A 16,627-nucleotide genomic window follows, 5' to 3' on the forward strand; every position below is an offset into this window, starting at 1 on the left:
TAATAGTTTACAACATGATGATTTTGAGCAAATCATGAATAAGAGCATTTCAACTTAATGCTAAACTGCAACAGTCCAGTATTGTTGGCATAAACAGCATCTGTTCCCAGATGACTTAGGCAGGAATCTCATCAGCTATCCCAAACTATGCCCCTTCTCCTCACCAATTACTTTGTAGAGAATGATGTTTGAGTGGATAATTTCTGCTAAATCTCTGGAAAACAGCTGTTCTTAAATGTTTGAATTATTTCTATGCTATTTGCTATATCACTACAGGAAACCAGAGACTCAGTCTATCCTGTCTGGCCTCTGCTAGGCTTACACAAAGCACAAGTCTCAGCATACTCAGGTGTGTCACACAGGTACTTGCAAATACTGCTTTTATTTGGAAAACAAATATATCAGAATTCATCTACTGAATCACAGAAATAACCTAAAAGTGTTTGTATTAGCCTCCTCCTGTACCCATCTTTCACCACATCTACTCAGAATTATTCCTGTATCTTAGAATTCCAATTGAGCAATATCTCAAGAAACCAACATTTGCAGATTACCAAACAGCACTAAACTTCGTGCAGACATTAATGGGGATATTATGTGCAGACCCAGTAAATTCCTGGAAATTCATTCTTTGAAAAAATGTTACTTTTGTCCTTAAAAGAAGGACTTGCATGAAACAGATACTTACATACTCATGAGCACTTAACTGAGTAATTAAGTAGATATGAGGCTAAGTATTTACAAAAATCCCTGAAGAGTGCTCTGTGAAGAAGACTTAAGTAAAGATCTGCATTTATCTTCTCTAACTGAAAGTGTTCTGTTTTCAACCTAAGTATTAAAAAAATAAATTAAAAATCAGAAAGAATGAATGCTGGAGTCCAACAAAGCCAAGCTTGGTGCTGCTTTATAGGAGCATTAGGATAAGCCTTTGATTCAGAAGCCAAGTTTCTTTTCTTCTAAATATATGGGTTTGAAGAATGGTTATATTGAGGTAATTCCAGATACTGGGTTCTGCAGAGCATAAGGAACAAAAATAGGCGGGAGGAGAGAGACAAGGAGAGGGAAAAATCCCAGTTGAACTGGAAAGTGTAGTTGAAGCTGAAACCATCAAGAACTGACAACACATCCTGAAGAATTTAGGAAGTTGCTCAAAGTAGGAAGTTTCACAAAGTAGAAAGGTAAACATGCCCCAAGGCATGGCACTTTCTGCCTAAGAGCTCACATGATCTCGACAAGATCTCTGGCACATGACATGAACCTTCCCTACAGGGCTCCAAAAGGAGCCAACAACTGCAGCACCTGCACAATGTGAGTAATTTCAACAGAGAATGAGGACTTGCATGGAATTTGCTCTTACACCACCTTTAACAAACATTTTTGCCATCATAACTGTACCTGAACCCCTTCTTGCCAAAGGCAGTTACAGCCTTATTCAACACCAATTTTGTGTTGAACTCAATTGTTGTACAGAGAAATCCAGCTGGTATGAGGAGAACAGAACATGCCATGAGCCTCAGTATCAACCTAAGGGTTGGAGGAGAGCTCCCCATTCTTGGCTGCTCTGAAGATTTTCTCTACACCAATACAAACTACAGTTCCATAATGGAGATGGATCTTCTTTCAACAGAATCACTGCCCTACAACAACTCCAGCAGTGCACAAAACACTAATAATACAAGAAAATTTTGTATTGAGATGGCACGTGTCACCTCCCCTTCAGAAAAAGTGAAATGCTTGTCCCCAACTCATTGTACCCACAGTGGAGCTGCACTTGTTTTCTTCTATTTGAACCAGAAAGGAGCAGTTTCAATCCAGCTTTTGCATGAACCTCCCCAAGAGCAGTCCTGTACCTTGTCTTTTGGAAGATGATGAATTCCAGGGATCTGTCTTTTGTTTCTTTTTCTGACTACCATTATCCACGTGAATATGTACCTGAAGGAAAGTAACAAACATTTCTAGCAATGGCTGCAGAAACAAACTTGCACTTCATCCCTCCAAAAAAACCTGGCCTACATTAAGAATAATTAATGCAATTAGTGTCATTTTTATAGTTTTACTAAGGTTATACAATTTCCTGTTTCTTTTATATTTTGCCACCAGTATTTCGTAACTAAGGACCAAAAAAGTGCATCACCATTCAACCAGTCATTTTTGATTCAGATGATGGGAGCAGCTTTTCATGGGCTGACCTGAGCAGAGCCCAAGAACCAAATTATTTGGGTATTTCCATCAGCGTAAACCACACAGATTAAATGTAGAACATTAGTGTGATGGAAAGATTGCTTCATTTGGCAACAAAAATAGTATCAAGTCTTAATTAAAAAGATGTGTTCCTAAAATTCATCATAACACATCCCACAAATTCCAAACTTTAAATAAATTAAAACAACTTCAGGGAGGAGGTTCAGTGGTTCTGTTGCATTTGATTAGCGCTGGACTAAACTAAAAACACATTGCTGGAAGAACACATCAATTCTTTCTTAATATTCAATATCAAAATTTTCTGAAATTCCCATTTGCTGCACTTTCATAATTTAGTTTACAAATTCCTTTAAAAGTTGTGTTTCTCTTCAGAGTATAAATTAAATACAGTTCCTTTCGTGTGGTTTTAGGGGTTTTTGGGGTTTTGTGTGGGTTTTTTTTGGTTGGGAGGTTTTGAGAGGGAGGTTTTGTCTTCTTTTTTCCTCCCCGTAATCAATTTGCTGTACTATCCACATCCTTCCAAGTCTTAGATACACAATGCACAGACATTAAATGCCATGAGGAAAAATGCAGCGCATAAAGCCTCCCCTACCTTGTAATATTTAGATATTGCCTGATGTGGCAGGAACCCTGTTGTGACTCCTTCTGGAGGATCAATGCTGAACACTGTCTGCAAAATGGAGGGAAACGGAAGCACAGAATTATTTGAATATGGAAATATGACAGAATATGGAAATGACCTCCAAGATCATTGAATCCAACCTGTGACTGATGCCCACCCTGTCACCCAGACCAGAGCACTGAATGCCACATCCAGGCATTCCTTGAATACCTCCAGGGACAGGAACTCCACCACTTCCCTGGGCACTTCCTAAAGCTTGACAACCCTTACCCATGGAGAAATACTTCTTGATGTCCAACCTGGACCTCCCTAGCACAGCATGAGATCATTCCCTCTTGTCCTGTCCCTGTTCCCTGGGAGCAGAGCCTGACCCCACCTGGCTGCACCCTCCTGTCAGGGAGTTGTGACAGTGAGAAGGTTCCCCCTGAGCCTCCTTTTCTCCAGGCTGAGCCCCAGCCCAGCTCCCTCAGGGGCTCCTGGTGCTCCAGACCCTTCCCCAGCTCTGTTCCCTTCCCTGGACACGCTTCAGCCCCTCCATGGGTCTCAGAACAGGACACAGAACTGGAGGTGAGGCTTCACCACTGCCCAGCAGAGGGACAATCACCCCCCTGGTCCTGCTGGCCACATTATGTTTTTATACATACATACACATACATCCTTTTGATTTTTTGCTTCAGTAAGATCTCTAATATGCATTTGCACTGAGATACGTCTCCACAAAAGTTACTGCTGCGATAACCTTAAATTTATTTCCTTACTCTTGTTGTCATACAAGACAGAGAACCTTGAATAAATACAGTTCTTCTGGGCAATTCTTGCTACCCACACGGGGCTCCCATTGTTCCAAAAACTGCAAGCCAGCATCTAAATATACTCAGACTACACAAATGACAATATTATTATTCACACTGTTCATGACTCTGCCTGTGGATAAACACTCTTATATAAGAGATCAGTCACAACTAAGCATAGAAGAACTTTTTGAGTTCTTTCAGTCTAAAATTTCATCTGTGGTCCCTCTGCTAATAACACTCTGCTTAGAAAAACCATCAAGTTGTAATCATATCTAATTGACCGTGTATTAAATTAAAAGCTTCTATCAGAGTTATGCTTTTCCCCCCTTTCCTGTGTGTGATGTCTCATGACTACAAACGATGCTCTTTAAAACATAAGGCATCCCAGTGCAACTTCAATGAAAACAGCTGTGGTTCTCAAATATTTACAACTCTGTTAATTTTTCTAAACAAAATTTCTCCAGACATTGATAGGAATTACCCGAGCTCATAAGAGATTCAGCTAGTTACAAAATGTTCCCCAGCAATTGAAAAAAAAAAAAAGCATATTTCCTGGAAACATTTACTTCTGAAAAATAGCCAAAGATATGGTGTACAAAAGAGATTTTGGTAAGTGTTCTTTGAAAAGGAAGAAAAAAATATTATTATTAATTAATACAAGCTGGTGATAAATAGAGACTCAAAGACAAGGCTCTGCAAGAAGCAGACACAAAAGCTCTGTCCTAGTCCCACCCATCTCAAGATGACAAACTGTCCCCTGGCAGATCCTCTGCAGTCACTGCATGTCCTCAGCAGCAGAAAAGGGAGCTGAGTTTTCTCCTCCAAATTCAAATCTCTTTTTACCTATCCACAGCCCAAAAGAGCACACGCAGACAATGATTCCAAGTTGGTTAGCAGTCCTCTGGGATCAGGGGACCTGGTTTCTACTTCTGAATTTTCTCATCTCTCAGCTTTGAAACATTGAGAAACTAATTCACATGAGGCTCACCTGACCTTCCCTCAGAACAGCAACATCTCCCAGTCTAAACCAGTCGGAACCAGTGTACACAAATCACTACTGCTGTACTGGAACTTACACATGAAGGTTTTGTTTAACCACTCCTAGAAAAACAAAATCCTATGCATGCCACCCTCACAAACACCCATGCATTCAGAGTTCAGTGTTGCAAATCTGCCAAGACCACTCAAAACACACCCAAGTTACTTGTCTTTATCATACAGGTCTGCAAAGTTTGAATATATTTTTCATTTTCAGTTTTAAACAGGGTGTTAATCTCTGGTGCCCTTTTGCACACATATATTTCAGGCCCACTGCACCTCTGAATTTTATGGGGCTTTGGATTTTCATAAGCAAAGTTTTGGAAGTGCACAACAGGGAGACAACTGACAGCACATGGATACCCACAAGTGTCACATTCAGTTCCTATGGAGCTGAAATTATTTTTGGTTTAGATATCTCATAAGTTAATAATTAAATGAAAAAAAAACCCATTAAATTATCTTTTGTTTGCTTTATTAGTTAACTTCTCTTGTTATTTCATAAGATGATCTCATATTCCTAAACACTGCTGCAAACAAGTTCAATGACCCAGCTCCACCTGGTGGATGCTAAGCCTAGCCAAAATTTAAATCCAGCATTACCAAAAAGGGAGACCACAACAACAAAAGAAAAACTTGGGTAAAAATCAGATCAATCCATCCCATCAGGCAGCACCATTCTCCTCAAAAATTACAAACTTGCACCATTGCACAAGTGTACATCCCAACAAGAATAAAATTGACCCAATATTTTTCCACATCTTTTAAACCAGCTCTTCTATCCTTCAAATGATTATAGAAGCAGCATTAAATATTTACCTGGATAATATCTGAGACCTTATGCAATCCAGATGTATTGATAAATATCCCAGTACCTGGAGAAAACAACACAAGATTACTCTTAAAATACAAATATATATCCTCTTGTGTACAGCCACACCATGTCTGAAGAGCTCAACACTCTAAATATGATTTGAAAATATTCTCTGAAACAATTAATTTATTTCAAATTTTTCATCATTATTTAAGATGCAAAGAGAAGCATAAAACTGGCATTCCATGTCTGACACACTGGGAAACTGTCATCCCAGAAAATCACATGCACTTCTTAAAGCTCCTCTGCATTAAAAATGGGAAAGGAGCTAATTAAAGCAGCAATTAGAGGAGCAGTTAAAAGAACATATGAAACATACTGATGGTGGGGATTTTGCATCAGAAATGATCAACAGATGCACTTGTCAGACCAGAATGCAAATGGCCTAAAAGGAGAAAGGTGCTGGGCAAAGAAAAAAGGAAGAGTGGATGTGTTGTCCAAGGATGCCCTTGCAGAACTGACAGTCTGTATTCTACTCCTTTCAGTGTTTTTTCTGAAGAGTCTGCTGGTAAGAGCTAAATTATTTTCTTAACACATGTAGAAGTTAAAAAAAAATCTTTACAGTAGAGTAATTTAAGAACAAGTTGCTGACAGATATTAGAACAGAAGCTTGTTAAATCAAGGAAAAAAACCCCAACATATTATACAATTCTCTACATTCCTGTCTTTTAACTCCAGAGCCAAGAAGAACTCACGACACTAAAAGCACCATCAGAAAAATGTCAGCAAGCTTCACACCAAAATCCATGTGGTTTTGGAGAAAAACAGTGTCTGTGCAAAAATCCTCTGCGTGGATGGATGGACCCATACATGGGTACAAACTCATGTTTGACACAAGGGGTTCTCAGCATCAGTTCAGATACATGAACAGACATAAAATACGTTTCCTAACAGAGAATCCTGCAAGTCTTAATAAAAAGACACAAGTCCTTAAGGTCAGATTTTAGCTTAGAGAAGCTTTATCATTTGATTGTCTCCCCTAATAATGCAAATCTCCAGTCACTTACACTAAAGAGGAAAGTCTGAGTAGAACAGCTAAAAAGTTCATGCACTTACGGCCTGAAAGAAACTGTAAAATCTGCTCCAGTGACTCCAAGAGGGAGGATTTGGTCTGCCACGTTATTTGGGCCTCTGCAAACAGATCAAAGATGTAGCTGCAATTTACAAAGAAAAAGCAGAAATGGGTAAACACTGTAAAGAATCAAATGGACACACATAATGTTACTTTTTCAGAACAATAATTTCACCATCAAGTAGCAAAACATGTTTCTGTCTCCATGAGAATGAAAAATTTACAAGAATTAAAGTAAGTACTTGCTTATAAAGGCAGTGCACAATTCTGCCATGGCAGAAAGAGCACAGACCACACCATTCCCTTTTTCCACCACTCCTTTCCAACATAAAATCCATTACTAATTTAGAAGCAGATAGGCATGCAATTTCCATGATTTTTTTTTTTTACCATGTATAGCAGGCACCAGTTTAGAAATAGGCTTCCAGAGCTCAGAGGTAGCTCAGAAACATCACTGCAGCATTGGTACCTCTGCTTAAATAATGACACAAAATTGAAAGAACCACAGTGAGGAGCTTCTTCCAGCTCAGGAAACCCAAGCAGAGAATTTTCCACTCTTGAAACACTAAAAAAGGGAGTTCCTCCAAAAATAATAATTACTACAGATAGGGGTATTTAAGGAAAACCAAAACCTTGAATAAATACTATTCCCAGAAACTAGAACAGAGCTATAACCCCAACAGCTGACCCAATTTGCTGTACTTTTAAACATTTAAAGACATTAATGAGAAGAAATTTACCTTCCCTCTTTGGTGACTCCACTACCATTTTCTGGCAGCTCCACTGCATCAATAGCACTTTCAAGCTGAAGAAGAATTTCTTTAGAAAAATTAAGAGAGAAGAAGTTAGGGTGTCATGTCTGGGACACATCTGAATCACTTTTTCAAATGTACTTTATCACAAAGGCTGTTACAAAAGAGAGCAGCTTCTCTCAACTCTGTAAACAAACCAAACTGATCAAAACCAATTTCCTGGATATCAACTTTAAATATTCATATTCAACTCTAAGAACTCCCATGATGTCAGTTCCTAGATGACGCTGAAGTCAGCAGCTAAATGTTAAACTCTTCTTCACAGACAGAAAAGGTTGTTCTTGGAAATGCTTTGTATACACGAGCTATCTCAAGCTCTTGCTGTTCACTTCAGGTTCTGACAGCAGAATGATGCAACTGATGAAGTTCCAGCTCACTGACAAGATTAGAAAACATGGAAACTTCTAACAAAAAAGTAAAAGACACATTCATCTGCCAAATCTCTCTTCTTGGGAAAAAACTTACTAAACACTCCAAAAAGTTCTTAGGAAAAGCCAAACAACCATCTGTGAATGCCTCCATTATAAGTAATGTATATGGCAATGCTACGTGAGCTTGATTTATAATTGCTGAACTTTTGAAACTGTTTTAACAATTTTCAACAACACAAAAAATAAACTTACTCTTGATCTTCGCTATATCTTCCAGTTCCATGTTCAGTCCTGTTGAAAAAAAGTAAAGATTTCACAGAGGTTGTTTCAGACCTATTTCATTCCCAGTTTCTTCATGCCTTTCCAGAAACTATGGCTATGAAAGTTAGAATTGCATGCATGGAAAGATATTTTTAGTGTTCTCTTTCATAACCCCTCATGCCACATTGGTTTGACGAAATCTGTGTCTGGCAACAATTACTAACAACAATTTACTTACTAACAAGAGGGCAAATTCCCCAGAAACTTTCCCTGAAAGTTATTTTCCAGTTCTTGGTAGTGGCACTTCATAATCCCAGAGAAACAGTGATGTTTCTGTCACTGTCACTGTCAACACACCTGAACTGGCCAACTCCATGTTGAATTCAGCATTGATTTCATTCTGTTGAACCACTTTGGCTTGTTCCTCCAGGACAACATTTATTGCATCCATTGCTGAAGCCAAATCGTAGGGAGTCAAGTCAAAGGAAGAGGATTCCTCACACAACTTCTCCTAAAATGTAAGGAATGGAAGAATTATTCTGACCACTCTGTGTGCAGTTTGTTCAGGTAGTGTCAGACATGATGAAGTGGAAGTGACCAGGCTTGATTTCGTTTTTCATCTTCAGCTCAGGCCAGAGGATATTTTATAAACACCTGAAGACTTTGACTTTTAGTAAGCATCATTTTTTCTGAAACGTAGAACAGATTTTGCCTCATCCACATTATCAACATTCTAGAGAGTACAGAAAGTAATTGATGTTCAAGCAGGAAAATTTTTAATTAGCGAATCAGTTTGTTCTTCAAAAAAGCTATTTCTACACTTTCTATTTAAAAAGTAGCAATGGTTTAAACACTCAGGATTAGTAAGTTTGACAAAAATGTCTGTGACTTTGAAAATTAGGTCACATATTGCTTTGCCAGAAATTTTCATTCACAAAAAGAATCATTTTCCCTGAGGAATGATGATAAATAATAAGGCCTAACCTACACAAATATTTGACTGTAATAGCTATGAAGAAATAAGTTATAAAGAAAAAAACTGCTAAGCGAGGTGCATGTGTAAACAATCTAATCAGAAAGAATTTTATTTCAGGGTAATCACTAAATTTCCACATATTAACCTCAAAGAGACAGCAGCATCAGATAACTATTGCAAAATGAGAAACTATTCTGGCTAATTTCTGCATGCAGGCATCAATTAGTACTTCTTGCACACTACAAAGGAAAAACCAAATCCAAACCCCAAACAACTGTGACAGGATTTCCACACATTTTTTCAACAGAAGGAGAGATGTTCTGATGAAAGGAGCAAATGCAGGATGCAGCTCTGCAGTGAAGCAGAGCAGAGCTGTTTACTGAAAGGACACCAGGCACTCAAAAAACAAACCACAGCTGTTCAGTAGAAATCCCACTGGGAGACTGTGGCTTCGTGTGCCAGAGAAAGGGACATATTTCAAATACTCCTTTGCATTTCATCATTTAGGAAAAGAGCTGCAGTTTCAAGCCAGCTGAAAGGAAGAACACATAAGGCAGCATTATTTTTGTTTTGTTTTGTTTTCCTGTATGAGAGAGGACTTGGAAATATTACAAGAGTCCTGTCTGCCATCTATTGCACTTGGAAGAGCTGATGCAGCTGATCTTCAAGAATGGGCCTTTCATGATTTTTTACACAGTGTTGTCTTAGAAGTCTCCAAGAAAAGAAGCACCTCATAAATCTGGAGATGTACCCTTTAGAAAGAAACCATCACCTTGTAAAAAATCAGCAGTGCCAAAGGATTGTTAATTAAACTACAATAATTTAACTGTCACAGAAACAAGAAATGTTCATGAAAATTAATATTAGCAACATATATCCGAACACAGAGTTTACAGGCTGTTTGTAATAGGACAGGGTGTGTTTTATTCTTTGGATGCAAATTGAAAAATGGTAACAGGCCAGAACAACTCACCACATTGTGAGCTTCATCAAGGATCACCACAGTCCCCTTCAGGTCCAAGTTGTGTGATTTCCTGCTCTAAAGACAAAAGCAGAACAAGAAAATGGACAAAAAGGCCACTGAGAAATGTGGATTTGATTTGCTGAGACAGTGGATGATGAGATAATTTTGGGTTTTCATGTATTTTGTAGCTGGGTTGTTTTTTAGCTTTGAGAGAACAGAAAGTAATGGCTGTGGCTGCCCACTACAGAAACCACAGAATCACTTTCTCTGGAAATGAAGGTGCTAAAATGTATCATACAAATGTTTACAGAGGTTACAATTCATAATAAAGAAAAAAAAAACAACCCAGATGTGCCATATTGAGATTAATGTAACTAATTTGAGAACGTTTAACTATGGATTTGCATCACTTTGAGTCATTTTTCGCAATAGAGATCTGGGAGGAGTGGAGTGTAAAGCAGAGGATTTGCCTTGTATTTACAATTTTATGCTTGTGCTGTCTTTGCAAGTGGATATTCTGGAAACGTGCCCTTCAGTACCACAATGTTTCTCTGCTTATGGGATTTTTAAAATTTATTTCACAATACTTTTCCGCTTATAGGGCTTAAGGGATTTTTTAAGTTTATTTTTTAATTTATTAAACTTTCGGTCTTCCTGCAGCATTGGAGTGCAATCTGGCTTTTTTTATAATTCATTGATTACTCCAAGTTGCATGAAGATGTCAACACATTTGTTTCCTCAACAAGTTTTCAAACTCTCAACAAGAGTTCTCAAAGGTTTCATTTTCCATCCATGCAATATGGAGAGCCTATTAAACTGTTTGTACACAAAGCCAGAATTTATTTCCAAGAGATTTTTCCAATCTCTACTGAAAGCTTCCTTATTCTGAAAACCATGCAGCAGCTGCAGAAACAAAAATATCTCAGACTGCATGCAAAACTACTGCACAGTGTGTGACTGAAGATTCATGTCCAGGAGGTGAACATCACCTAAAAATGGCACCACCTTCTGCAAAGCTAATTCTACAATATAGATATAGAATTAGAATATAGAAATAGAATATAGAAAAATCCTAAACTTTTTTTTTTTAATCACAGGAAAGAATTTACAGAGAAAACCCCCAAATGGCATCCTCTATAGCCCTGAACTTGAACTGGGGTTTGGTCAGTTTTGAATCATACATAATGCATCCTCTTGCCAAGCATCACTCTTCACTGTTTATCCACTAAAAGACAACATAAGACAAACAGAAGAACAACTGTATTTAAAAGCAAAGCTAAATGTTACCTTTGAGTCTAGTAAATAGTTGTAAGGCATAAAAATAATGTCTGCTTGCTGCTTCAGACTTCGAGAGAGATAGTAAGGACAAGCTCTGTTAAAAAAAAAAGTACAAAAAAAACCCAGTACAGACTATAATCCTTGCAGAAATATTAAGAGAGCATTCAACATTCATGCACTATGATACACAAATGAATTAATAAAAGTGAACAGAGAACAATTTTCTTTATTTTCACAAGTCAGGAGGAGGAAGGTCAGAGGGATTGCTCACCTGTGCCTGTTTCCATTTTTAACCAAGTCTTCAATATCCATGATTGATTCAATCAGTTCTTTCTCTGTACTCTTTTCTGTAACAAATGACATTAAAACCACCAGCTTAGCTGAAGGCATCACACAAAGATTTGTTGTTACCCCGATCATCAAACTCATACACTAATATTTCATTCTTGAAAGACAGTAACAGAGAAAAACACACAGAAGTGGATTCTGCCAACTCTTCCAAACCTCTCCCCCTGTCTAGCAAATCCCTCCCTCTCCAAAAAACAGGGGTTTGCTTCCAGGGGAAATTAAGGTGAGCCACACTCACCTTCCACATTGTTATAGAAATGACAAGACCGAGCCATCACCTTCATTCGGCACATGTAGATCTGTAAAACAAAACCTATTTCAGCCAGAGTAACACAGCTTGTCAGGCACTGAAAGCAGGTTAAGGAGTGCAATCAGTTCTAACAGCAGCTAATGAAGAAATGCTAATCACAGCTCCTCAGCTTTAAAATCACGTGTCCTGCTCACTTTGCAAGTTAGACTCTTTTTCTGCAGCACAGAACACTCACATGCTCAGAGATGAATGTGTTATCTTTTCCCATTAATACTTTTCAAAACAGTAATCTTTGATATTGTAAAAATAACAGCTAAATCAATAACTGAAGCAATGTTTTGAAATTATCATTGCTCTTGACAAACACATAAAAAGCAGATCAGAAAGCAAACTACAAATTATTAACTGTCATGTTCTACACAGTGACATCCTTCTTTGGATAGAAAATGTCACCAGAGACTCAGAATTACATTCTGCACTCACAAAACTGGAAAGTAAAAATTCCTAAAAACACATTTACAACTACTGTATTTCCCTGCAGCTTCTTGTAAAACAATGTCAGGGTGAAGAATGACACAGAAATGACACAAAAGGCTCCATGTTCTCCCTGAACATCCTCTCCAGGCTCTGATCTCACCTGCATGTGGTTGCCCTCCTGTCGCTTCACTTCAGGATTGATGCAGAGCTGCTCCCTGGATCCCAGCACACAAACCTTTGGCCTGGATACACAAAACTGAACATTAAAAAAAAGGCAAGAAAGAACAGAGTTTTACATGCTTAGATTGAATGTATCAAAAGTGAAAGATTCAGGAGAAACAGATGAGCCCAAAACAAGAGTCAGAGCCAGAACAAGCCAATTAGTCTGTTTGTAACTGCAGTGTGTGTTATTGGACTTTGAGGCACTGCATCTCTGCTGGCAGCAGTGGGTGTTAATAAACAGCAGCAGCTCACAGCAAGAAGTCACAGGAGCAATTTACACCATCCACCACAAAATCTGGGTTCTGTTATGACAGCTCAGCCCAGTCAGCTGGGGCCTGTCATCCATTACAAGCTTTTCCCAGCTGGTTGTGATGTTCAGAGCAAGGTTAGGACAGAACTGATTCAATGCAAACATTCACCACAGTTTGGGCTTTTCTGCTTATAACAAGGTTGTATCTTTCCAAGAGCCATATAAACAACTGACTATGCCTGTCCAAAGAGCTCAGCAGCACCCTGGCATGGGGACAGCTGAAAACTGTGACAGCCACTGGTATAACAAAACCACAAAGTTCTTCACAGATTTACATCAGCCTGAGGAGTTCAACTTGGTAATGGCTCCCCACTGCCTTAAAAAATGCCCCCAGAAAAATACAAAGAGGGGGAAATTAAAAAAGGTAATTTTATAAGTTAATGTGTCAAGTAAAAAACCAAAACCAGACTAAATTCAGAAAATTCTATGACTGAGGGGGAGAAGCTGTGAAGTATTAAAATAAACCAAACCCATCAACAAAGAAAACCAAGTTCTAAACATGCACATTAAAGGAACTACATTTCTCTGGATATCATCTTTTATGCATTCATCCACAGAAGTTCAAACAGCTACACCAGAGGGGTTTCTCTATCTTTTCTTTGAATAAGGACACTACCCTAAATCATACTCACCTGTACACTGTATTCTTTAACTCATTAATGACTTGTGTAAGCTGGGAGTGAGTCCTGGAGGCATAAATTATTTTTGGAATGTCAGTGTAATAAGCTGCCAAATAGAAGAGAAAAGAAAAAAACAGAAAGAAATAAGCATAGAAAGGAGAACTAGGGATATTCTTAGCCTCCCTCCCCAGCTGGTACTATGGTAACAGTTTGTCTTGTAGAGACAGCAGGAAATGCTGTCATTTAACTATTCACATATATAAAATAAGCTAAATGAGTTTCTAAGAAACTAAAGAACTAAATGAGCTCCAAGAAAAATTCAAACCACATCAAACACCTTGAAAATGTATTAAATGGTGAAACTGTGCATCAGCTGCCCAACAACAGCTCTGTAACTTTTACAATTGTATATTTATTATAAAATATAGATAAAAGCACGTGTTGGCTAACATCCCTGAGTGCAGAGGGGGTGGTACTCACTGGGGACATCCCCATCTGTGGCAGCAGTGCCCCAGGAGGACAGAGGTCTGTCAGGGAAGAGCTCCACCCCGTTCATGCGCTGTGCGATTTTCCGGGCTGAGATGGTGTCCTTGAAGTGCTCCCGCCAGGCCAGGGTGGAACACAGCAGGCACAGGGTCTTTCCTGTGCCTGTAGGGCTCTCCAAAATGCCATTTACCTTCTTTGTTAGAGAGAAATGAAAGAGGGATTTAGGGGTTCAGTAGAACAGGTCTTGGAGCGGTACTGAAGGTTCTCTGCCAAGGAGCAAACAGCAGCTGGCAGGCCCACCAAGCAACACCCACACAGGAGGTCTAATCAACCTGTAGGACTCTCTAATTAACCTAATGAGGTTCAATCAAAAACCCAGAGGCAGCCATCAGATTTATTTAGCACAGGAGTTCAATTCTCCACTCTCAGGGCATTGGAGTGTGTCATATTTCAGCATAAAATACATGAAAATATGAGAAATTATTGAAAAATCAGCCCAGAAAGTGGCTCCCAGATAACAGAGTGCTGGTTTCCTTTAGGATTAAGGTTTTATCCCATGTCAGTTTAGGCAGAGAACTTTGTCAGCACTTGGAACACCTCATCCTACAGGATGTTACACCTTTTAAGTGTGGGGCAATACTAAAAATTGGAAAAAAGCAGCTGAGCTCAAGGAAAGGAAAGGTATGAAAGGAATTTATATCATGAGCTCACTTTGAGTTCAATGAGAGGAGGCACCAAGCAGGTACCATGACACAGAGCAATGCAGAGCCAGGTGGAAAGCCAAGGTTTCCACAAGGTTTCCACAATAAGCTTGTCTGGTCTCTCAGGAGAACATGGACTATGAAGATGTGCCCAGAAAAATAAGATAGCTGTGTGAAAAAACCATTTTATTATTTCGACATTCATTCAGTAAAATTATCCTCTCACACAGCAAATGGAAAATTATACAAATAGTCCAAATATTAACAAGACAAGACCAAATCCCTCCATGAGGAATGGCTGAGACAACTGGGATTGGAGCCTGCAGAACAGAAGACTCCAAGGTGACCTAACTGAGGCTTTCCAGTTTCTGAATGGGGCTACAAGAAACATGGAAAGGGACATTTTACAAGGACCTGTAGTAAGAGGACAAGGAAGAATGGATTCCTACTGACAGAGAGTAGGTTTATATTGGAGGTTAGAAGGAAATTCTTCCCTGTAAGGGTGGTGAGGCCCTGGCACAGGCTGTCCAGAGAAGCTGGGGCTGTCCCAACCCTGGAAGTGTCCAAGGCCAGGTTGGACAGGGTTTGGAGCAACCTGGGATAGTGGAAAGTGTCCTTGCCCATGGGAGGAGGTGGAAAAAGGTGAGCTTTAATGTCCCTTCCAACCCAAACCATTCATGACTCTGTAATCAGACCCAGCCAGCCAAGAACAGACTGCATAAATACAAGCACTACTTTCTCAGCCTTTCTTCCTTTTCCCAATTTAGGCAGGAACATCCCGTCTATATTTCTACTGACTGTCACCTGCCAGCCACCATTTTAATTACCACAGAGCAAAATAAAAATACAAGTAAAAGGTCAGAGAAGATTTGGAAAGGCAGCATACAAAGCACATAAAGAAAACTTGAATTGTGACAACCTCTTCTTAGAGAAATCATTTTGTACAGTTAGAAGTGACACACAGTTGGATACTCACGCACCTTTTGCAGGCATTCCAGCACCTTGGCCATGTAGGCTTTCTGGCATGGGTAGGGCTGGAAGGGGAAATCCACCGTGATCCCATTCACAGTGATCCTGGGCATGATTCCTTCCCTGAGGTGCCTGCAAAAAAGGGCACACAGTGATGACTTTGCTGTCGTGGTGATATCGAAGTGATATGGAAGAGACCTGAAAGTTCACCTCGTTCAACCCCTGCCATGGGCAGGGACACCTTCCCCTGTGCCAAGCCCCGTCCAACCTGGCTTCAGACACTTCCAGGGACGGGGCAGCCACAGCTTCCCTGGGCAACCCGTGCCAGTGCTGCCATCACCCTCACAGGAATGAACTTCTCCCCGATACCGCATCTGGCCCTGCCCTCTGCCAGGCTGAAGCCATTCCCCTTTGCCCTGTCACGACAGGCCCTTGTACACAGGCTCCCTCCATCCTTCTCGCCGGCCCCTTCAGGAACTGGAAGGTTCAATTAGGTGACACCGCGTCAGGACGGGCCGGTACCGGCGGCTCCGCAGGAGGCTCACGGACACACCCGCTCCCGCACTGCCCGGGCCGCACCGCCCGCTCCGGCCCGCCTTCCCGGGTCCCCGCGGTGCCAGACCCCCGTGCTGCAGGGTTCCCGTGCCCTTGTCCCCCGCCCCGCCGTGCCCCCGTCCATCCCGCCGCCCCGCCGTGCCCCGTCCATCCCGCCGTGCCCCGGAGCTCTCCGTGCCCCTGTCCATCCCGCCGTGCCCCCGTCCAGCCCGCCGTGCCCCCGGAGCTCTCCGTGCCCCCGTCCATCCCGCCGTGCCCCCGTCCAGCCCGCCGTGTCCCCGTCCAGCCCGCCGTGCCCCCGGAGCTCTCCGTGCCCCCGTCCAGCCCGCCGTGTCCCCGTCCATCCCGCCGTGTCCCCGTCCAGCCCGCCGTGCCCCCGGAGCTCTCCGTGCCCCTGTCCCGCCGTCCCCCGTCTCTCCGTGCCC

The 16,627-nt window shown here is 40.8% G+C and overlaps 1 protein-coding gene across 2 annotated transcripts in view; it reads right to left on the minus strand.

Annotated features, from left to right (window-relative positions):
• RTEL1 (regulator of telomere elongation helicase 1) overlaps positions 1-16,627 on the minus strand; it is a 48,567-nt gene that overhangs the window by 29,250 nt on the left and 2,690 nt on the right. For both annotated transcript variants that reach the window (XM_063404378.1, XM_063404379.1), the window contains exons 2-16: positions 15,659-15,779; positions 13,972-14,170; positions 13,504-13,597; positions 12,500-12,581; positions 11,851-11,911; positions 11,536-11,611; positions 11,274-11,358; positions 9,996-10,061; positions 8,404-8,557; positions 8,038-8,076; positions 7,343-7,421; positions 6,587-6,684; positions 5,476-5,531; positions 2,795-2,872; positions 1,851-1,932 (exon numbers count right to left, since the gene is read on the minus strand). In XM_063404378.1, coding sequence (XP_063260448.1) covers positions 1,851-1,932; positions 2,795-2,872; positions 5,476-5,531; positions 6,587-6,684; positions 7,343-7,421; positions 8,038-8,076; positions 8,404-8,557; positions 9,996-10,061; positions 11,274-11,358; positions 11,536-11,611; positions 11,851-11,911; positions 12,500-12,581; positions 13,504-13,597; positions 13,972-14,170; positions 15,659-15,760 — 1,351 coding nt within the window. In that variant the 5' untranslated portion in view covers positions 15,761-15,779. The remainder of the gene's footprint in view (positions 1-1,850; positions 1,933-2,794; positions 2,873-5,475; positions 5,532-6,586; positions 6,685-7,342; positions 7,422-8,037; positions 8,077-8,403; positions 8,558-9,995; positions 10,062-11,273; positions 11,359-11,535; positions 11,612-11,850; positions 11,912-12,499; positions 12,582-13,503; positions 13,598-13,971; positions 14,171-15,658; positions 15,780-16,627) is intronic.

The sequence above is a fragment of the Prinia subflava genome, chromosome 8 (genome assembly GCF_021018805.1).
Source record: "Prinia subflava isolate CZ2003 ecotype Zambia chromosome 8, Cam_Psub_1.2, whole genome shotgun sequence".
NCBI lineage: Eukaryota > Metazoa > Chordata > Aves > Passeriformes > Cisticolidae > Prinia > Prinia subflava.